At 42.5% G+C, this 23,374-nt stretch overlaps 1 protein-coding gene across 2 annotated transcripts in view; it reads right to left on the reverse strand.

Annotated features, from left to right (window-relative positions):
- DOK5 (docking protein 5) overlaps positions 1-22,868 on the reverse strand; it is a 44,369-nt gene extending 21,501 nt beyond the window's left edge. For both annotated transcript variants that reach the window (XM_005147563.3, XM_031047647.2), the window contains exons 1-2: positions 22,738-22,868; positions 2,020-2,127 (exon numbers count right to left, since the gene is read on the reverse strand). In XM_005147563.3, coding sequence (XP_005147620.1) covers positions 2,020-2,127; positions 22,738-22,803 — 174 coding nt within the window. In that variant the 5' untranslated portion in view covers positions 22,804-22,868. The remainder of the gene's footprint in view (positions 1-2,019; positions 2,128-22,737) is intronic.
- Between the last annotated feature and the right edge of the window lie 506 nt (positions 22,869-23,374).

Raw genomic sequence — 23,374 nt, forward strand, 5'->3', positions numbered from 1 at the left:
TGATTACGTACAGTTACAGCTTTCAAAAGCAGAAAGCATGAATTTGCAGCTACTAAACAGTTAATTCCCATTGACTGATATGGGAGTTTGACCATTGTTTATTCCTGTCACATAAGCTACCAGAGAAATCCAGAAACTAAATTTATAGAAGCAGCAACAGCTTAAAATTAACTGTTAGCTACAGACTAAGACTGACTTATAACTGAAAATCCCTCCAAGCTAGCAAGACTTTCTATGGTGCATTAGTCTCCAGATCCAGAGTCTCATGGCTTAAACCCAGCAGGTAACTCAGAACCACACAGGGACTCACTCCCTTCCTCCTGTGCCCCCGTCTCCCAGAGTGATGGGGAAGAGAATCAAATGAATTTAACTCCAAGAGCTGAGATAAGAACAGTCCAGTTCCACTACTGGTACCACCAATAATAATAACAATAAGGGAAATAACAAGAGAAGAGAATACAAAGCTAAACAGGGAAAAGGAAAAGAAAACAATAAACACAAGTGATGCACAGTACAATTGTTCACCACTCATGGACCAATACCCAGCCTGACCTGAGCAGAGATCTGGGCCTTCTGGGTAATTCTCCCCTGTTTATATATTGGCATGATGTGCTGTGGCATGGAATATTCCTTTGGCTAGTTTGGGTCAGGTGTGCTGTCGCTGTTTCCTCCCTGCTTCCCATGCTCCTCCTCACTGGCAGAGCATGAGATTTAAAAGTTCTTGATTGGAGTAAACATTACTTAGCAACAACTGAAAACATCAGTGTTATCAGCGTTGTTCACGGGCTAGTCGAAAACACAGCACTGCACCAGCTACTAAGCAGGAGAAAAATAGCTGTTACAGCTGAACCCAGGACACTTAGGAAACTGCTGTTAGGTTATATATATCATAAATAAGTGTGAAGGCACAGATCTTCTTGAAAGAAGAGAAAAAGTCCAGCCTAATTAGATTCTTCTTGGATTTTATATTCATTACTTAACATGAACTTCAAGACAGTGTGTGCTTCTAATATATTGCATTAATACAATGGAAGAAACAGATTTGCATCAATAACTGACAGAGCCATATTACTATAAATGCAGCATTTCACACAAAGCTGGAAATTGTCTTATACACACCCTCACACACATCAGATGAAAAAAAAATGCACTTCTCATTACTTTTGAAAGTTGCTTCTGTCAATGTGAATGAACTATTTCTGGGCATGACTTACTACGACTAGCCACAGGTTTTATGAGCAAACAGACAAGTCTGAATTCACATTTGGTATTCCCTCAAGATTTCCTCCTAAATGTATGTCAAAGTGAGTAAGCGTGGATCAGCCTCAAGCTGAGCTGTGCTCATCGACTCCTAGGAATTAAGCACATAATTCCTAATCTTCTAATATATTAAGCTTTTGCCAACAATGATTCTGAGTTAAAAGGTTTCTTATTTCACCTTCATGCCCAGGAGAATTACACATGTAAATTCTCAGATGAATATGAAATGTGCACATAACTCCAGAGTAGTGATTAGAGGGGAAAACTTCATTCTTTTAATACTTGTGAATTTAGAAAAGGTTTTCACACCATCATTGCAAGAAAAATTTGCACATTTGGCTTCACCTCTAGTAGCTGTCTACTGTCTTCCCACAGATGCAATATCCTAGTCAAATGAGAACATCTACGTATCCAGCTTTTTTAATTCATGTGTTACCTTGGGTGGTTGTTACTGTAATTATGAAGAGTCGGAGTCATTGTAAATATTTCAGATTTGATTTTAAAGGGCTGAGAAAAGGGACATCATCTTCTTTAAAAATAAAGGCATTTTCCATTAGCTTAGCAAGATGTTTGCTTCAAAACAGAAAACAGAAGACTTTGCCTCCACTTCACTGAATGAAGGAACATACAAGTGGGTTTAGGACCTTGATAGTAAGAAAATTCCAGTTTTCAGGCAAATTAATACATGTCAACTTCAGATTTTCCTCTTGATTGTACATATAAAACAAAATAGATAAAAGAAACAACCTTGCGCCTTACCTTGTGATAGCATCTAAAGTAAGCAGCTCGTTCATCTGAGAACTTCTCCAGCCTCTTTGGCCCTTTGCTTGAAGCTTTTTTGAATACTAACCAGCATCTCTGGTAAATCTAGAAACACAAGAGAGTAAACTTGGCATCTCCAATGACTTTACTATCACTAACATTCACATAGATGTTAAACCCATAAATCAGCTCTTGCTCTGGAGCTACAGTTAATGGCTCTTGGTAGCTTAGACAAAACATAAAATCAAGCTAATGGATACTTACTATTTCTTTTGAATTATGACACAATCTAAATTCTATAGACAGCACATGAATGCATAAAAGGTGCTAGGAAGAAAGAGCTGTAATTATGCTTGCAAATGCAAGGCTTTCTAAGAACAGCTTTGTAAAAACAAGTGACAGACTTTTCCACATGGATTTATTACAGGTTCCAGTCTTGCATGTTTCAGATGGACATGAAGAAAGCTTGAGCAGAGAGATAGCAACGGATCTTCCATCACACAAGGATGAGAGATATTCCATGTGCAAGGATAAATGAGGATACACATAAGGAAGAAGGAACTGAATTACGTGGTAGCGAAGATAATCTAACTGTAGAACCGAGGACCATTCTGACAACTGGCATTTTGCTTTCAAAGTCCAGTTGAATTTAAATTCAAGTCATTTGTGGCAGACTGTGCAGAGGAGATTAAAAAATCTCCTTTCCATCTACAGCATTAAGCCACTTCCTCTCTCAAACTTCTGCCACCATTTCTCACAATCTTCCCACCTATTCTTTAACTATGGTGCACTTTCTACCATCCTCTTACATTCAAACCTTAGCTCTCAGCTCAGATAACATACTGTCAGTATAGAAGGAAAGAGTTATAAGCCTTGCCAACTGTTCACAGCCTACATCTAATTAGTAATTCCAAAGTAACACCTGGTAAGTTAGAAATAGAACAAAACTGCCACTAAAATTAGTGTGATTTCAAAGAAAAACATTCTGACCAGCCATTACCAAGTAGTTCACAGATCTGACAGCACAAATTCACTGGAGTGATCAGTGACCCATCAAAACATCTCACCACCTCCAGGTAAGCCAGCACCCAACAGGTAACCAGCAGACAGGGCAACTCCATCCTTTGGACCCTTGATGGGCTTTTAACCAATGGATTCAGCATAAAACAATTATGTCCATGAAAAGCAACTTTATTTCTGTACCCACAAATGTTTGTTAGTTGACTATAGTTGTTTCTTTTGCCAGCTTTTAGCTGCTTCTATAAAGCTGTTCAGAGAATCACATTACTCCCCCCAGCTTTATTATTCTGCCTCACATGTGGGCACTCACACTCTTGGCCCACTTGGCTGCAGAAGCATTTAGAATATGGACAGGCTGCTCTGATGCCAGGCACCAGCTGAACCTATCAAGATTTCCTTCCAATTTTCCAGCTTATTGGCCTCTCAACCTGTTCTGTTTAATGCAAGGGTTTGAATTGAATTGTTTAAAAATTATTGGACACTGACCCAAATGACAGCTTACCACCCAAAAAGCCATTTAGATATGCACCCACTTCTATTGGAAGCGACTTTCTACCTTTACCTTCTGAGAATCTTGTTTGCTCAGCCCAGACAACCTCATCACATCTGATAAAATCTCTCCAAAACGCCACTCAAAAGAGATTGTCAAAAGTTTGAGTATTCAGCCTGTTTGTTTTTCAAAAACCCATAACTTTAACTTCAGCAATTAGAAGCCCATAGAAGACAATAGAATCCTTTAGCAATGCATTTGCTGCATTTGTCATTGTACAACACAATGGCAAAGACAGCTACAATGATGTCCTGTTCAGACCATCCACACTCAGAAGCTCCTCTCTGGGTCAACAAAAGCTGTAGCTGCAACAGTGAGTTCAGCAGCACATGGAATTAGGGGCAGGACACGAGATCAACATCCTAATGCAAATAAGCAGCTAAAGTTTTGCTCTTCCTCCAGCTGGGCACAGATCCAGTATGGTTATCATCCTTCCAAATGCCACCAGGAGCTTAAGTACTATTAACAATCAACTCCAGTCAAGCATGGTAGATGGCTTTAAGTTAGTGCTACTGGAATTTATTACTGCAGCTCAACAATGACCAATACAGGGCTAATTCTTGGATTTAGATCAGAATCAGGACAAAGCTGGGGGAGAAGGACTAAAACTATAAGTACCTCCAATCATGCAAAAGCCAAATCAGCCTACAACATAAATGCCAGTCTTTAATTTTGATTCTGATTCCATATTAGAACAATTCTCTAACAGAAGAACCCCAGGGTTGGAATACATTATATCAGTGCCTCAGGACAGCATCATCATGACCCATGCAGCTATACCTATAAAGAACAAATGGCATTCATGATGCTAACTCAACAAAAACAGAGGAAAGTCAGGTCATGAAGGTCCCTCCTCTGAACATCCTCCTCCTCCTCCTGTATGAGCTAGTCAGCTCTCTCCTCCTAGGCAATCTCTAGGCAGAGAGATTCTACCACAATAGTAGTTTAAAGTAGAAAAAAAGTATGTTGCTTGATAAGAGACAACAAACAATTTTTTGTCTGAATATACAGTTCAGAATCCCATCAATGTTAAAATGGTTATGGTTATGATGGTTAACTCCTCTCTGCTGAGTTTACAGAAATTCAAAAGGAAGATACAGGCCCTCTCTTGAAACCTGCTTAGCACCTTCAAAAATGTGAAAATGGAGCCATCAGGAACACTCATTAGTAACACAGTCCCATTTCCCTGCTCCCATGACACATACCTCTCACAGGTGAACATTCAACACCATCTTGACTGAGCATGAACTACATGGTACCCTAAACCTCTAGCAATAAAGCACTAAAAAAGGGTGTTGGACTATGTGACCTTTAAATGTCCCCTCCAACCCAAACCATTCTATGATTCTATGAATAACCAATTTGGCAGCATCTGCCTAGGAGCACTGAAAGCCCTTCAACACACTCAATGCACAGATGATGTGCCTAAGACAGAGAGCTAATCATAGACCCTTTACGAGCTACAATACAGAGCAAATAATTAGGTCTTTGATGCCACCATGATCTAGTAAGTGCCTGAAACTTGTCAGTATTTCTTCAGCTTGAAAAAGGTATGGGAACTGTTTACATTGATACATTTTGACAGCAGCAACATGAACCAGCCCCAGAAGCTCTCAGGTGCCTATTCCATCATGAATGCTCAGCTAGCTTACCCCTCAAATCCACATTTTCAGTACTACATCATGAATAGGAATTAGTTGAAAGTACTGCTGTAATTACTTCCACACCAGACACTTCGGCTGACAGCGATTAGATAAATCCAAACAGCAAATCGGGATCTGATGTGCTGAGAGAGAACAGTAATAGCTGTCATTTGTATAACACCTCAAATTTACAAAGCTCTCCCCCTGAGATCTTACAGAAAGTCTAACTCAGAAGTTAATTCAAGTATTAAAAATTAGCATTAACTTCCTATGGTCTCTCCTGGAAATTTCAGCTTCTAACAGCTTCCAACAGCCCATCAAGTACATAACAACGTAAAACTCAAGGGAAAGAAAGCGACTGTTTATCAAGTGGATGACCCAAAACCCAGATAAGGGATCCAACATGCATGTCCAAGGTCACATCAAAACAGTTCTATTTTTGGCTCTAAAGATCAGCTGATATAAATCATTACCACAAATGAAGTCAAAGAAGTGACTTCAAAGGAATGATGCAATCTGAGTATCTAGATTCCTGCCCCTCGGCGCTATGCCTTCAAAACCAGGCAGGATTGCTCAGCCGCTCCCATGCTCCACACTGTGAAGCAAAGGAGCTATTAACCTCAGCTGGAACTGGTCAGCATCTGGCTGAGTACAGTGGAAACATTTCTTCTGACTTGCCTAGATTCCATGGTTCAGCTGTGGTTTGGGAATACTCTCCCTGCAGAGAGGGAAGATGAAACCAGTCTTGCTGTCCTACATGATGACCCAAACCCCTGGACTGCCCCTGGAAATAGGTGTGGGGAGGGCAACCTGCCAGCCTTCACCACCTCCCAGCTGATCATTAGGCAAGATAACCAAGAGCTAGATTTCTGAATGCCTACAAATGTCATCCTTTGACATGCAGGAAACAAACATTTGAACATTTAGAAACTAAAATCTGCATTTCAGTCTAAAGCAACTTCACTCCAACCCTCAATACCTTTGTTCAACAAATGCTTTAAAAAAAGCATTTGCAAACAGCCAATTATTTCCAGACTGAGGGGGAGGCTATTTTTCTTATCTTAGGGCAGGGAGGTTAAAACAAGCTATCTTTTAAAACCAAGATATGTGGCTTCTACTACATTATAGCAAAGCAAGCCTATTTTACTTCAGGATCAAACAATTCCACCCCTTTTGTTAGTTATTTAAGAGGGATATGAAGGTCAGAGACAGTAGCACAAAGTCTCATCTGGCGAATTTCCTCTTTGTGAACAAGTGAACCTTAAGGGAAAGCTGCTCTATTTTATTAGTGTTGTGTTTTTCCGCTCTCTGCCCTAAAACAAAGAATTGCAATGAGCCCATTTACAGAGACACAGAACTTCCTGTTAAATAAACACAAACTTGCCTCTTTTTAAAGCAGTAGCTGAAAGTACAATCATGCACCTTAGGACAAGCACCAGAAAGCCTGGGCTATTGCCGGTATCTTGCATTTTGTTGCTCTGATAACCTCTAGAAACCTTATCTAGTAAAGACACAGCACAATGGCACAAGGCATTTCTCACAGTACTTCTGAGCTTTTTTGTGGGGGAGAAAGAGGAGGGAGACAGGAAAACAAGCGCTGTCATTTTACCCAAGGCTGGTAGATGGCTCACCCACTGAAATACCTTAGTTACGTGCAGGAAACTGAGTGGTTTTGCTGAACTTTGCCAGGGAGTGCCCAGTGGACTGGCATTCCAGGTACAAGGTCCTTTCCAACTGCAAGTTGTTCACATAAGAAATTAGCCAGCTTGTGCAAAGTGTGTGAATTGTAATTCTTCTATCTTAAAAGTGCCTTAATGTGTCACTTCTGACCCAAAAGGTGTTGAGTCCTACAATAGAATTCTTAGCCTGAAGGAATTTTGTGAGGACACTGGATCTAGAATTTTGCTTTGCATCTAGAAAAATTAATCATTACCTACAAAGGCAGATTGCAGCTCAACGCTGAATTATACTCGCTCCTCAGATACATCTGGAGCAGTAGATCTCCATCAGGTAGCTGTTTCTTTGGGAAAATCTGGAGGACCGCTTTCTCGTAAAGAGATCTAAGTACAAGCAAGTATGACGATGCCTTTGTGACTTCTATACATCATGCAGAATGGGACTGTGGCTCTAGTGAAGAACCCACAATCTTTCCATGACTTACAAAATGGAAGTACTTAATTTGAATGTATTTCTTCCATTAGGTTATGTCTTTCCTCTACTTTTCCAGCCCAGCTTTGTCCCTTGCCCACTTCATCCAAGTGTTCAGCTCTATTTCAGTCTACAAAAACACAATGTAAGTATAAAACAATTACAAGTAGATGGATTACTAGAAATAATCACATAGCTGTAAATCTATCTAACTTGTACTGAAATGTGTTTAGCTTGATGGGGAGTGGCTCACCAGCTTTGGAAAATAAGCAGCAAAGTTGTCCACATGTTGTCTGTACAGATACTGCTGCACTTGGCAACAAGACAATTTCACTTTCCCAGAATACCCATTTAATGTGTGTTATGAGTAAGTGATATTGCATTATTCATTGTGATCAGGTTATAATGACTACATAAATCAAAGTTGGTTTATAACAAGCTATCTTATTCTCTGGGGAACCAAAGAAAATAATCTAGATTTCCTCTTTCCCCAAGAAACACATTTGTGGAGGAAGAAACCTCACTTCTTCCTCTCATTCAGTATACATCTTCAGAAACAGTATTTTACATTAAGAAGTCATCCACAGCTGCTAATAGGGAATGAAGCTGTAATCTTGTCTCTGTGCCTGATCAGAATGCACAACATAGCTCAGTTTTGCCATGCTTTTACATCAAGTTATGAAATACAGGTTCAGCAATGGCCAGAACTTGCTATAACGCCAGTACACAGAAGACTGTTTGGCAGATCTTTACAAATTTATAGCCCTTCTTTTACTTTTACATTTATTAATACAAGTCAAAACAGATGCCTGCTGCTCTAAAATGAGGCATTTTAAACACTCTTCTTCAAAAACTTCTTTCTGTCCCTTCCCTCAAAACTGGAATTGCATCAGCCAAGTGGGATTTTTGTTAATGGCTGAGGTTCAGAACTCAATCCTTAGTTTAAAGCACCAAACAGCTGGATTTGAGCCTACAGATGCAGTCCCACTTGGCACACTAGTTAGGAGGCAACTTTTTCCTAAATCTTTTGGGGTTTTTTTTGGTCCTTCATGATTACACAGGATTCATTCCACAGACAAGACTTGCTGCCAAAATATCTTCAGCAACTGAAAGTCTGCATGCTGTGACCTAGGGTACATTGTCCACAGAAGGGTGGTGAGGAAGCATAATCTAACCAGAGACAGTAAAATGGCTCACCCAAGATTACCTAATGATTCAGTAATGAAGCCATTGTTTTATTTCATGCCTATACTATGTTCTGTGACAATGGACGTTGACAGGGAAACACAGGCAGCATTTTACAGGTTTTGCCCGTAGCTGGTGTATATATATATATTTATTAGTCATTGGTTCAGACAAAGGGGGAAAAATGCTCAACAAAAATGCTGCTGCTGGCACAAGTCACCGCTGGCAGATTTCAAGATGGAATGGGCTCACTGAAAGACAAGAAGGGATTTGCTGAGGCATTCCTGCCTGGTAGGAGATTAGTTTTTATTTTAATTTTTAAAGTGACACCCAGCTCATGAGAGCCTTTTACAATGAATCACTGCAACTGTCAATAAAGTAGCTTAGTAGCAATATACCCCTTCAAATCATTGATGCACTCACCCGCTGGGAGTCTAGAGTTTAGAGGCATCTTAATTACAGATCCTGGACATATGATGAAGCGCATTACCAGTGAAATCTCTCTGACATACAATCTTTTGAGGGCTTTGGAAGGACACTATGGTACAGTCCAGGCAGGACAGAGAAACCACCAGGCTTGGGGGGACACCTGAAACAGCCATTCGGACCTCAAGGGGCTGGAAAAGAGCTCTGAATGCAGGTCATCCAGGAGGTTGCCACCTGGGTCAGAACAGCAATAGCCACTAATGCAAAATGTCATTAAGATGATAGGGCTGGGATTTAGGACTTACTTATCCCACATGAATACCATCAGGGTTCTGCAAAGGAGTAATGTCTTTCCCTTCTCTTCTTAGTGCATGGTGCCTTGAATTTGCATTGGCAGGTGCTCCTTAAATGCAGCTCACAGGAGACTTGTTGATAAACTGATGTGTAAATAAATTACACTGCATAATAAACTACACAGGAGATGTAAGACAGAAGCTTTTTGATGCGATGGAGAGAAACACAGAACTGGATCCCATTTTTTAGTTTCTCCACTGACTGTCTGGAATTTCAGGACCTAAAGGACATTAAAAGCAAGACATCAGCTTCCAGCCTGCTCTCTCTGAAAAAAATTATGAGTTGGATGCAGCATCATTAGAAGGACAGCATTACCTGAAATAACCTTCCACTTTCAGGCCCTTCTTTATTGGCTTACAACCTTCAAAGCATAGGGCTGCTGGTTTGTTAAGTTGGGGTTTTTAAATCATACACAGAAAAGGTTATAATTCTGGGCTGTTAAGGCCATTAGAGAAGAGTGTCTCCAAGTGCCAGGAAGCATTTACCAGGAAGCAGAAACCCTCTCTTGCTAGTGACAGCTTGAAAAAAGTCAAACTGAAGCTAAGTATCTGATTTGGCTCCTTGAACATCTGCTAAGCTTTATATATGGGAACAGTTAATTCTAGGCATGAAACTGGATAGGAGAATAATCAGCCTAGGATTTTAACTACTAAAGGAAGAAAAAAATAGTAAAGGCTTCAATGCAGACTAAAAACTGCCTCTGCGCAGCCAGCTCGTGCTGGCTGAGCTCTGCAGAGTGCAGTTGGATGTGCTGCTGTCCTGCTGGGTCAGGCCATTAGCGCGGTCCAGTGAATTAACACAATTTAGTGCTGTGTTAGAATTAGGTAACTGCTGAGCAACTTAAAATGACTGCAATGAATTATGGTTTGGAATTATTCTTCTTTTTGTAACCAAGGATCTAATCTGGTTACTTTAATTACATGGGCTATAGAGGGAAAATAGCATTGATACAGCTCATTAACAGTTCACAGAGCTCACTAATCAGTACATGGAATGCAAAGAGGCTGCAGAGTACGCAAGTGCTAACCCTTGAAAATAGCTGCTCACTCCTCACAGGAGAACACAATCTCACCTGTGAAAGCCAGGGTAAGGGGATGCTCCCAATTCAGCTGTGAGAAGGCACTGATGGGACTTTCTCCATGTTTGGAGATGAACTATACTTGCTCACAAACTCTCAGCAACAGGCTTCAGCCCCACAGAACACACAACCATTTGTAAGAGTTGTATTTCAAAGCTGGCCTTTTAATTTTAAGACTACACAAGAGACAGAAGAAGGGCAGAATGTGTGCACGGATTTCTACTTTACCTCAGTAAGTTCTTCAGCAATAAGCTGCCAGCCAAAACCAGACATAGCAGAAGGGCTTTAGTTTCTCAATCTTCCGTGTATGACTTGAGCAATTGGGCTGTACCTGTTGCCACTTGCCCACCTGTTAAGTTCAGTTAATGATGCTTATTATGTGCTGCTTGGAGAGCCAAGGATGACAAATGCCCTGCAAGCCCATAACTAACAGATGGGTATAACTGCCCAGTCCTGGCCCGCTGTCATTCTGCTATTCACCAATTAATTCAACTGCAAGCTTCAGAGAGCATCACAGGTTTCCTGTAGCAAATACAACCTCCCATGCCTCCAGACACCCCAAGTAAGTCTCAAGGTTAGTCCATCGCAACACATGGTAAACCAAATTTATTCCTTCCACATCTGTCAATCCTGACATCAAAGCTATGCAGTCATAGGTCATTTCCCAGCCTCTCTGCAGCTCAGATCAGTTATAAAATCAAAGTGAATCTGCATAAAAGAGCAAATAATGCTACCAAGTGAGTCACTGCAAGCTGGACTTCACCAAAATATAGTGCTTTGTTAAGAGTGACAGAATTACAGCCCATTAAATCATAGTAACAAGCATTTCAGCATTGCAGCAAATAATTGAAGTCATTTGCCTGGGCTGCTAATGGACTGCCACTCTGTTCAAAGCTGCTGCAGGGAGAAGTCCATGGCAATCAAAAAGCATTTCCCTCTTCAAGCACTTTGGTGCACTGGCTTCAGAGTGGTAACCTTCAATGTATCCTGAATTACAAAGGGATTCAACTCAGAGCAGCACCCATGGGGTTAGTGATCAGGAGATGGACTCCATCCTAGGTGTGCAAGACCTCTGTTACTCTGTCACAACTTTTAAAGCTACCAACCAGGTTAAGCTTGTCATCAGTTTGGCCTTTAGAAAGAAAATTCAGTCATTTTTCTGGTAAAGGTGCAAGTGAGGCTGCGGGAGGGTTTTGTTTGTTTATTGGGTTTAATTTTGTTAAATTTGTTTGACTTAAAGAAACACAGATGAAAAATGAGAATTCTAGGGGCATTATTTCCTTGGTAGACTTCAGCTTTCCACTGGCTCTTGTGGTCTTCTTGCATTTGCTCAGACTAATCTACACATTACTTCAAATGGACAAAGCCTACTTCTATTAATTGCTCATGTCCCAGCTGGGTAGTACTCATTACAGAAGGAGTTCAGGAGTTCATCCACATTTAGATAGGTTCCATGCTCAAGAAAGTGTGACTGCTGCCTAAAATATGCCTATGAAAGCTTAGCAGAGTACTGCCTTAATGTGCACTACTTCATTTAACAAAGAATAGCCACTTGCATTATACCATAATCACCGTGCCAAGAGTATGCCACTCAGTAGTATGCAGCTAATTCAGTACCATCATCTAACATCCATCCTCACTAGTATGGAGATATTAGTGAGAGCATTAAGAGGAATTTTTCCTCTACTGACCACAGGGCATTGATAGTTCCCCAGACAAACATTACTTGGTAAGTAAAGGGATAACTTAATCTCCTACATTAACGTTACTGGGGAGAAATGATTTAACAGTATTGCCATTTGGAATTGAAACAAGCTACATTATTTTCTGCAAAGGTGGAAAACCCAAAAAAACATTCCACTCTTCATTCCAGCAGCTTGAACTTTCACTGGTATTTCTGACAGCCCTTGATGAAGTCAGACAAGAAGATAATAGGAACAGTCCATCAACTTCCACAGTATACCTAAAACTACGCAAACATCAAATTAAGATGTCAGTCCCAGGTGCAGACTTTGCATCTGTTACTTTCTTTCAAGTGTCTCCACAAACACTGCAAAAATGGTAATTTACCACAGATCTAACTTCAGGGTAATGCCCATATACACCAGCAGGAAAATTACCTTCACACTGTGTAACAAATTGATGATGAAAAGGCATCAAAATCACAAAAGACTAAATTTCACCTGTTTACAATTGGGTTTTCTTTTTCTTTCACTGTCTTTTAAATTGTTCTTGGCATACCCTTTTGTATGCAGAAACTGTACAGACTTTTGTCTAGCAAAGGCAAAGCAAATAGTCAACATGCAGAACTGGGACCCACAACTGGCAGAAGACAAGGGAAGCATCTGAATTAAAAGCAGAAGAAAAAAGGGTGATCTGGTCAATTTGCATTAGACCCGTTAAAATGAAAACTCCACCTTTATAACAAGATAGCAAATGAGTAAGAACCACTGGTTTACTAGTTTACTCAGTGTAGGAGAAAAGGCAAATTTGGAATCTCATTGTTTTGCTTCACAAGCTAAGCCCACCTTCCAAAGAAGAATGTGGAAGGTAAATTGCCAGAAAACATATGCTGGAAAGCACAAGAAAAGCTGTTCCTGCTCCTAAAAAGGCCACTGTCAAAACAGGAATTTCATATTCCAAATCATGATCTACATAATCCCACATATTCTGCCTCTTGGAGAGAAACTGGAACAGTTCTTAGGCTTATTTGGGGGTATTGTGGTGGTGGGTTTTTATGAATCAAATTAGTCTTTCTTTTGTTTCTTTGCACACAATTCTGAGGATAAGATTTGCCTATTTTTAAGACACACAAACCTCCAGCTTTCCCAGCTCAGCTTAGAATCATAGCTTGGGCTCTGAGTGATATCCAAAACAAACTCAGATGTTGCCCTAAAATGAAATGCAATAGTAAAAGTGGTTTGATGCAAAGTAGGGGCCATGGGAAAGATATCAGACCCTTGCTTCTCCATCCCATTTCTACAAAGTTAAAATTAAGATACCTTAAGAGAAGACACAAAATTCCATTTTTGTTGCAAAACTTGCTTTTAATTCATCCAGAACACAGGGCTGAACACCCTACCCTCTAACACATGGATCACACAAGGTGAGCAGCTCCAAAATGACAAGCACTGCTCATTTTTCTCCCACTCAACTTCTTTGCTTTGAGAACCTTTACTTCATTTCCAGAGGTAAGCCCTTCAAGATACATGCTGACTTGGACTCAAATTCCATAACTTTGTGCCAGAGGAAATCTAAAGGGGACTTGCTCATGGGCTGGTAGACCCAATGCCAGCAGCCAGATGGAGCTTCATTAGGTCTTGAATGACATTTACTGGTGTTTCTCCCCTCATCAGCTGGAGGATAAAAGCTCAAACTTTCTAAGCAATATTCTGGATCCTCTCCCTGCTGCCACTGACAAGTTCCAAGCAGTAAGAAATGTTAATATCTGTGAATATGTTCCAACACCTTATTTAACAGTTGTCTAAAAATATGACTATCCAATGGGCTTAATACCTTGCAGGCTGAAGTTGATACATGAGAAATCTGTTCATTTTTTCCCTGTCTCGATGCTGCCAGACTGAAAGGAGCCGTATAGGTGAACACAAGAGTTTTATTAATAATGCTGCTTCAAATGTACATGTAAGCAGACAACTTTTCCTTCTCTCTCCCTTTTCTCTCCCCCCCCCCCCCCCCCCCCCCCAACTTACATTATTCTTGTTTCCACTTTTCACAGCTTGTACTCTAAAATTCCCATATTAATTTTCTGGCATGCTTCTTGAAGCACCAGTCTTTTTAACCATATGGTTCTAGTCCTGCAGATTGTCTCTCCCCCATTTTACCTCTCCTCCCACAGGGTTTCACAGAAACAGCGCTAAGCAAAACTTGCAAAAGTACATGTCATTTTATACGCTCAACACCAATCTTCTCAATGAAGTTTCTACAGAAGTCAGTTTACTTCAAATCAAGAACAGAAGAACCTGAAAGCTTCATCTCTTTTCGGTTTTGGACAATCAAGAATTTCTGCTGATGTTTAAACCAAAGCCTGGAGAGGACCAAGGCCAAAACTTTACACAAAAAATTTTCCAAACTTCTAAGCATGAATCACAAGTTTTTCCACCTAGCCCTAAAACAAGAGTATGCAGGATGAGCTAAACTTCCCGAGGAAAGGTCTATAGCACAAAAGTGTGGAAAGGAATTGAGGAAAGGTCTACAACACAAAATTTTCCCACTTAATCCTAGCATATGGCCACTGCCCAACAACTAAGTTCTCATGCAATAATACTGAAATACACAAGAAATTAACAACCTCCTAATTTTAGGTGAGTGTCTAACACAGTAAAGCATTGACCAAAGAAGCAGGCAGTCCAGAAACCTGAAGAATTACTTTCTTTCCACCGGGTTTTTAAATTAACACAGGATTATTTGAGTACTGCTCACATCACCTCAGCAGGCATTTCCTAGAAACAAGCAACTAAGTTACATAGTGCTGAAGAAGTCAGCTCCCTTCTCTGTCACAAACCAGACACTGAACTGCTACAAATTCCTCCTATGGGGTTGGCCAGGAGAGCGCCAGTTCTGTGTTGGAGGACACCACTTACACCACATTCCTTCACACTGATGTGATTAAGAGGTTTTGGGCTAGTCAGACCCATCAAGCAAAGAAAATTGACACGCACAGATCTAATTTCTGACCTCAACAAGGTTAATACTACAGAAGGAACAAGTCTACTGCTGTAGTTCCAGCAGTCACGTCTTTCAGGAGAGACCCAGTCATTGCTACCTACTAATTTCTGCTTCCCTGATTTCACTGTGATCAAGACTTTACTGAACCGAGTTAAGCTGGTTCAGATCAGTCTTAAAACAGTGTTCAGAACAATGCCACCCACACAAACTTTTTCTACTATATGTTAATGTGATCCTTGCACCAGCAAGATTGATGGCATCAACACAGCAGCTTTCAGATTTACAGCTTCTGATTTTTCTCCTTCCCTTCACTCCAAAACAGACCCATTTCCATCAGCCACATTTCCAGTAACATTCAGCACTTGCATTAGGTCACCCCTGTAATGAGAAATCACTTCATCATGTCCAAGTTGATTTGGAGAGGCACAGAAAAGAAATCAAACTATGCTGCCCCATCAGGGGCAAGGACAGCAAGAGGGAAAGGCTGAGTGCCCTGACCCACAGTGCCTCCAGCACACCCAGGGAAGTGCCCTGCAAAGAAGCAGTTGGAACGAAGAGGTCTGGGCTGAGCTTAGCTCACCTTTAGCTCTTCAAATAACCTTGTTGCTAGATGTATGGGCAAAAGCTTCTCCATCTTTAACAAAAGTAGCTAAATGCTTAGTTTAAAACTCCATTCTACACATTTGATCATGGAAGATTCAGCCCCATGAGAGGATGACAACAGAAACCTCCCAGGCAGGACTGCAGGAACACATCAGATGTTGGACAACCCAATATTTGCCATGACTGAAACCTGGAGGTCAGTGGCTGATCTCCGTGCCGTTAGTGAACTCCCATGGACAAGGGCAAGGTGTATCAGAACTGCACTTCGGGCTTCAGCTCTAAAACCCTGCCAACCCTCACGCTGGGTGCTCAGATCTTATTCTTGGCTCCTGCCCAAATTTCCATGGAGGACCCACTCTAATAGACAGATGAGGCTGATCATTCCTTGCATAACAAGGAGGTGCCTCCAGCAGATGGGGTTACAGACAACCCCAGAGCAGGCTGTGCAGCCTGTGGATTTAATTAGAAGTGTTGTTAAACAGATACGACTGCAAGAACTGGTCTGTGCCTCACCCCGTAAGTGCAAAGTTGGAGATACCTCAGGAGACAGCATTCTGCAAAACTGTTAGCAGCGTTTCCTCTGCCAGACAGAGGTACAAGAAGCAGATTGCCAGGTAAAAAAGAATCCACTTTATCCCTCTTTTCCTTTCTGTGAGCTTCATTCAGATATAGAAACCTCTGCAGAAACCTGCATTTTTAGGAACAGTTAGCACAGCTCCATTAAAGTCAATGGATCCTCCCAAAGGAGTGTTTTTAATAGCCTGTAATAACTTGATAGTGATACAAGCTTGTGGAGCAGACTCCCAAACCTCCACATGCATGAAATACCTTATAAAATCATAGCAATAATAAAATAAATCAGGCTGCCTGTTAATAATGTCCAATTCTGAGAGCAGCACACATTATTTTTAGTGTTCAGACTGTTTTTCTGGGTTGTAAACATCCAGTGTATCTAGTTAGCATAGTATATGTTCTAGAGAGATAAATACTTTGTAAGGCTTTTCTAACAAATTGCCAGGACTATTTGTTTTAAGTACCTCTGCCATACAGAAGCAGTAATCTATGTATATTAATTGAGCAGCGTATGTCCTACACGCTTCTAATTTTAATAACCCTGTCTTTTATAAAAGAAAAATCTCCATCCTCTTCTAGAATAGAGGTCACCTTAATTTTCATATGCAAATCACTTCAGCATTCCCTATTCTCCTGTTAGGTACACATGATCTTTAGTGTTTAACTTGAATCCCCTGTGAAATACGCACAGAAGCTTGGGAAGGCTACTTTATGTCTGTGGAGAAGAGCTACTTCCATGTCTGCGACAGCTAAAGTTGTTTTGCAGCTTCAGTTCTTGCATCCTCACCATGAAATTGAGAGACAGATGACCTGAAATAACATGTTGTGAATAACCTGGGAACAGAAATGGTTTCAATGCTAAAGAGAAGTCTGCTGAAGCAGAAAGCACCACAACTGTTACCCTTCTTTTTGGCTTTATAATGAAAGAAATAAGTATGCAACAACTGTACATTCACTTTTTTAACCATAATTAATTCTTTATTTCAACCTGGATTTATATTAGATTATGGCATAGACCTCTTATAGCAAAGGTCTTACAGAATAAAGACGTTTTAAGAGTTTTATTGACCAGATAAAGATTACTTCAGCATGGGGAATTTTGCGCACTGGGAAGAGCACACAAGAGCACAAACTAGAATAGATGGCTCCACACCTATTTTTAAGTCTTAAAAATCTGAAAGATGCTGTCTATCCTTGCTGTTGGACTTTTCCTGGAAGATTGTTCAGTAGCAGCCTCCTCACATTGCACATGCAGAGCTTTGATCCACCTTTCACCACAGCAGGTCAAGCATCACAGTACACAGAATGAAGCTCACATTTTGATATACCTATCTGAGAGATGAGATAAAATAGAAATGCTTGACACAGACAGATGTGTTCATAGCAAACAAAGCTCGAGAGAAAGAGTACAGTCATATTTGTGTCACCTTAAGGTATGCTCAGAAAGGTATTCTTCCCGTCCTAGAAAGCAGCAACATGCAAACCACCACAGCCAAAACCTCTTTCTCTATTGCAAAGAAGATACTGGTTTCCAAGCAAGTCAGAGTGAATGTTTTTGGAAGCCAATGTTTTCTAGTCAATCAAGTATCTTGCAGAGCCAGACCAGACTCTTCAAGGCTTTGCATAGCTATGACTATGTACAATCCCTTAACAGAGACATCTCACCAGCAGCACATCTCAGCTGGTTCTCTGAGGCATTTCTGTTTGATCAGCACTATTTGGCTTTTAGCTGCAGACAGCTTAAGGCAGATGCCATTCATCGAAGAGATTGTTTCCCTCTGACACTAACAGTACTTCATCACTTAATGCAACAAGACACTCCAACTGTCCTACTGGCATATCAGAAACCAGGGGCTGACAGCTAACCCCATGGCATCTTGCTCCATCAGTCTCCCATACATCAAGAGACAGGGACAGGCCAGATGCCTGTAAATTCTGCAGGGTCTTCCAAGGGGAACACCATCGTCCTCAAAGCCCTGCATGCAGGAGGGCAGCCAGCACCTCTTGGTGCCATGCCACCAGCACTTCCAAGACTGCTGTCTTTACCCAGAGGAACAGGCTTCAAAAACTTTGAGCCTTCAGCATGCATTTCTGCCTTATACCTTGACTATGGCAGTAAAGAGTATCCCTAGAGCAGTTCCTGTACTCCATAATGCTTGCTCAGCTTAAAATGTGGCTTCCAGCAAACCTGAATTCAGGTGTGCATGCAGGAGGCGTAAACTGAGCCTTGACAACAAGAAGTTCAACAGAAGTGTGAGACTGCAACCAACAGACACTTCTGGGAGCTTCCCAGTCCATGAGGAGAGGTGGGCTGGCTGCACCTCAAAGGCCACTAACTGCCCCTTTCCTTTTAAAGCTCTTCAGGCTCACCAGTGTAACAAAGGCCCTTTAGTTCAAAGATTTGTACCTGCTTTGATTTCTTATTATTTGAACACTCAGTTGAGCCAGTCCAATCTCAAATGAAAGCTCAAGTGTGTTTGCAAGCAGCACACATCCACCCATTCTTAAAATGAAAACACAAGAACTAGCTGTTTCATTAAGGAGAGGAAATATCAACATAATACATTCCCCCTCAGAAAGGTTACATCTATATCTCGGAAAAGATGCAATCTGAAAATTATGAGGGCAAGAAAAGCCTATTCCAGTAAAGAGGCCATAAAATTACTCCTCTGTTTCACAGGTAGATAGAAAGCACTGAATCAGATGAAAAGTGACTGCAGGCAAAAGCACTCAGCCCAGCTGAGTACCTTCCTTTTCAAAACCCAGGTCCAGCAGTCTGATGGAAGCACTGCTCACAGAGCAAAGCAGGTTTCCTTTGTTTTCAGGAACTCTGGAAGGTTGTGCTTTTATACACTGTCAGCAGTTTTCTAGCACACCACCTCCTCTGTGTCACTGCTAATGACATAACAGAGGGAAATCATTGGCTGAGGGAATTATTTTTCTCCCTATAAGGATGGAAAGAATCGGGAAGAGTGTGCTTTCTCCCGAATATATTTGGCTCTGCAGAAAACATGTGATACAAATGTTGCTATGGAAACCATTCTATTAAATAATATTAAATTAAATTTACATATTTAAAGTGTGCAAAAACAGTCCAGGTACAAAATTCAATCCAGAAATTACAGTGGAATTGTCCACTGCCCACTGGAATTGGCAGTTTTCTTTGGTTTTGAGAAAGCTGATTCTCTGCACCCCTTTCTTTCCAAATGGAGCACCTGCATCCCAGTTACTCAGAAAAGTCATTTCTTGAGATAATTTGTAGATACGAACTCAGTTCCTAGTTCCCTTGGAGATGGAATTACCATAGCATTGCAGAGAAAAAGCTAGGAGCTGAATTAGGTCTGAAAAAACAATGCACTGATTACAGCCGTGCCACCATAATATTGGTATATATTTAATAACTCCCACTTGCATCCCACCACACACAGAGTATTGAAATCCTTTTCAAATGAGCAGGAGTCCTACATGGGGCTGGAGTAGGCTGGTCCTTCCTAATGTTTTCAGTGTGGGAAAGTTCTTTAAAAGTTAGTATTTTAAGGTCTAGATTGTTTTTTTCCCTTCCCACCTCCACCTCCTGGGTGTCCTACCGCCCTCCCCAACAGAGCTGCTATATAGAAAGCTGTTTGCATAGTTTCTTCATCTCTGAAGAAGCCAAGCTCACATAGCCCTTGAGTAAGGCTGGATTCAAGCTTTTGCTAAAATCAGGTGGCAGTCCCAGGTGCTCAGACATGTGCATACCTCACCAAGGAGGAAAACACACAAAGGGGAAAGGACGGTGCTTAGCTAGGGTTGCATACAGAGAAGTGGGTGCTGACAGTTGTTGCCACCAAGCAACACAAGCTCATCCTGCATTTAAAGAACTGGGGTTAATCACATTACCTGTTTCTACTTGGGTGATGCAAATCAGGGCAATGCACTTTTAAGCAGATTATAGGAAACAAAAGTTACAAGAAGAAATCTGCAGCCATGTTTCAACCATCTGTCCTTAAGCTGTGGGCCAATACACTAAACTGAGAGCTACAAGCACAGTAAAGTATTACTGATGATGAAACTGCTATTTCCAAACAAAGAGAGCAGCCAGATCTGAACAGGTCACCATTCCTGCACAGCAAAGGCCTCTTCTCCAGATGCAAAGCAGTGACAGCTAGATCACTGCGGCTGCTATCTTCCTCATCAAGTTCTCCACAGCGCTGGAAAGCCATCGGGACAGCACGCCCAATGCAAAGAGCTGCTTAGGGCAACAAACTCAGGGCTCCACAGCTTAACAGATCTATGGCCATGAGAACTCTTTGGGACTCTTCCAGTATCTGAAGGGGGCCTACAGAGATGCTGGTGAGGGATTATTCATTAGGGGCTGTAGTGACAGGACAACAGGTAATGGGTTAAAACTCAAACAGGGGAGGTTTAGATTGGATATAAGGAAGAAATTCTTTACTGTTAGGGTGGTGAGGTACTGGAATGGGTTGTCCAGGGAGGTTGTGAATGCTCCATCCCTGGCGGTGTTCAAGGCCAGGTTGGATGAAGCCTTGGGTGACATGGTTTAGTGTGAAGTGTCCCTGCCCATGGTAGGGGGGTTGGAACTGGATGATCTTAAGGCCCTTTCCAACCCTGTGATTCTATGATTCTATGACTCTGCTTGAATTTCCTCACAAAAGCACTTTCCGCCACCCCTTTCACACTTTCCAGATATTGATAATGACAAGAACCTTTAGAACTGAAAGCAATGAGATCAAATAAAGAAACAGTCTTTCCAAAGAAAACATTTAATATTTGTTCCGTTTCCATGGACTCAGCGTTGTTCTCCATTTCTTGCTCTATTTTTGCATTCACCTGTCAAGTGCATGTCTATTGAGCAGGCACTAGGCACTTCACCACCACCACCCTCAAAATGTTCTGGAAAGCCTTAGTAAAGGAAAGGCACAGGTGTTACCAAAATTTACACCTTTCTCAGAGTGAAATGTGCCTTATTCACATGATCCCTGGATTTCACTGTTACAGTATAGAAAAGTGTCAAAGTTTAACGTTACTCTTCATTTACATCGGAGCAAACTAAATACTAACATACATTTAGTAATGAAAGGATAGTTAAAATACACTAATTCTGCCAAATTTACTACAAGTTGCCTCATAATGACATTATCTCCATCACAGGATCGTGTGGTTCTTAAAGAATAAACTGTGCCTGCAAGTCCACGTTCAAGAAAAACAGCCTGCTGGAATACTTTAAAATGCTGTCCAGTTTCCAAACAACTCAGGAAGATGCAAGTTACCAAAGCTGCAGAGAAGTGCTGAGCATGGATACAGCAAGAGAATGAAACTACAACTGTAATGGGCCAGCAAGAGCTTTCAGATGACTGTGCACCCTCTCCTTCTCCCCCATAATAAATCTTGATGCAAAACTCACACTATGAACAACTGAGAATTGCCAACCCGTCAGTTCTCAGTAAACACAAGAAATGAGTTCTCTTCCTGTCCTGAGAGGCAGATACATCAATTTAAACCATGTTATATACACAAAGCCTCCCTCCTTTAGCCGTCCTGGCTCGCCAAGGGAGGCCGAAGGTGCAGAACACACTGGAGCAGCTCTGGTAGCTCGCTCAAGGGGAACAGGCAGCAGCAGCAGCCCGTGAACAGCCCCTGCTTTAAGAGGGCAGATGCCAAACCAGGTACTGCAGGGAACTGCTCTGCCACTACTGCCCACTGAGTACCTGCAATGAATCCAGGAACACCGCACGCTAGTGAAAGAACAACCTTACAGGAAGTTTAAAGATACATAACGAGATAAAGGGGGCTTTCTGGATTTTCATTTTGTGCAACTCCAATGAACTCCAAAGCCCGGAGGGTACCACGAGGTTTTCATCTGTCCCACACAAGACCTTAAAGCCGTGATTTTCAGCAGCCCCTTCCCAGGACCCCTGCAGTCACCGACCGCTCTCAGCTCTCACCGCTGCCTAGGGCTCCCCGCACCGGCAGACCCCATCCCGGGGGCACAGGCACCCCCAGCCCCCGTCCTCCTCCCAGCCACACGGTCCCTCCCCAGCCGTCCGAGCCCTCGGCGCTCTCCTCGCCGGCAGCCGTTCGGCTCCGGCCCCAAGTTGGCGGTGCCTGTCGGGGTACGAAGGGCAGTACCGGGAGGTGGAAGCAGCCGAGGCTTCGGGCGGGCAGCGAACCCATCTCCAAGCGTGAGAGAATAAAGATACAGGTATACCACGCACGTATATATATAATGCGTATATATGTGTGTGTGTCTATACATATATATATATAGACACACACACATTTGGGTGCCTTTATTCTTCTTCCCCTCCCCCCCCCCAAATTTTGTCTCACGTCTCCCCCGCGGAGACACTCACTGAGGCCAGTTTGTACAAAGGACAAAGGAATGGAAGGGGACGAACATAAGAGGTGAACCAGAGGCCGGTGCGAGCCCGGGAGGTGCCAGCACTCACCCCCAGCCGCCTGCTCCGGATGCGCACGTAGCCTTGCTTCACGATGTCGTTGAAATTGGCGGCCATCCTGCCCCGGGAAAGTTGGCACCGGCCGGCGCCGCTCACACCCGCACCGCTCCGCGCTCCGCACCGCTCCGCACCACCCCACGGAGCACCCCGGGCCGCGGCGGGCCGGGCCCTGAGAAGGGCCGTGGGAAGGACCGCAGCAGCGCCCGCCCTCTTCTGCCCCGCCTCCGGCACGGCCCCGCCAGCGGGAGAGCTGCCGGTGCTTGTCCCAACAGCCAGCGAGGGGCACGGCGCTGCGAGCACCCTCACTCTCGAGGCACGTTGTCTCGATGCTTTATGCCATCCCGCCCTGTACCAAGAGCATCGCTTCCTCCAGCTGCAGGTGGGTCATCCGGCAATGACCACATCTGCGCCGTCCTGCTGAGGCGGTGCGGCTCAGACCTCTGGTTTTCCCTGTGAAAGGGGGCTTCCCAGAAAGTCTTTGGGATGCCTGAAAGAACGCCAAGTGGCCCAGCTCCAGAATCTCCTTCTAAAGAGCGGTAACTAGAGCTGCTGTCCTGCGTTGCACTTCATGTCGTGGAAATGTCACACGAGCCTATGCTGCATTTTCTAGGCAATGTGAGGTTGCAGC

Source organism: Melopsittacus undulatus, chromosome 10, assembly GCF_012275295.1.
Source record: "Melopsittacus undulatus isolate bMelUnd1 chromosome 10, bMelUnd1.mat.Z, whole genome shotgun sequence".
Lineage (NCBI taxonomy): Eukaryota > Metazoa > Chordata > Aves > Psittaciformes > Psittaculidae > Melopsittacus > Melopsittacus undulatus.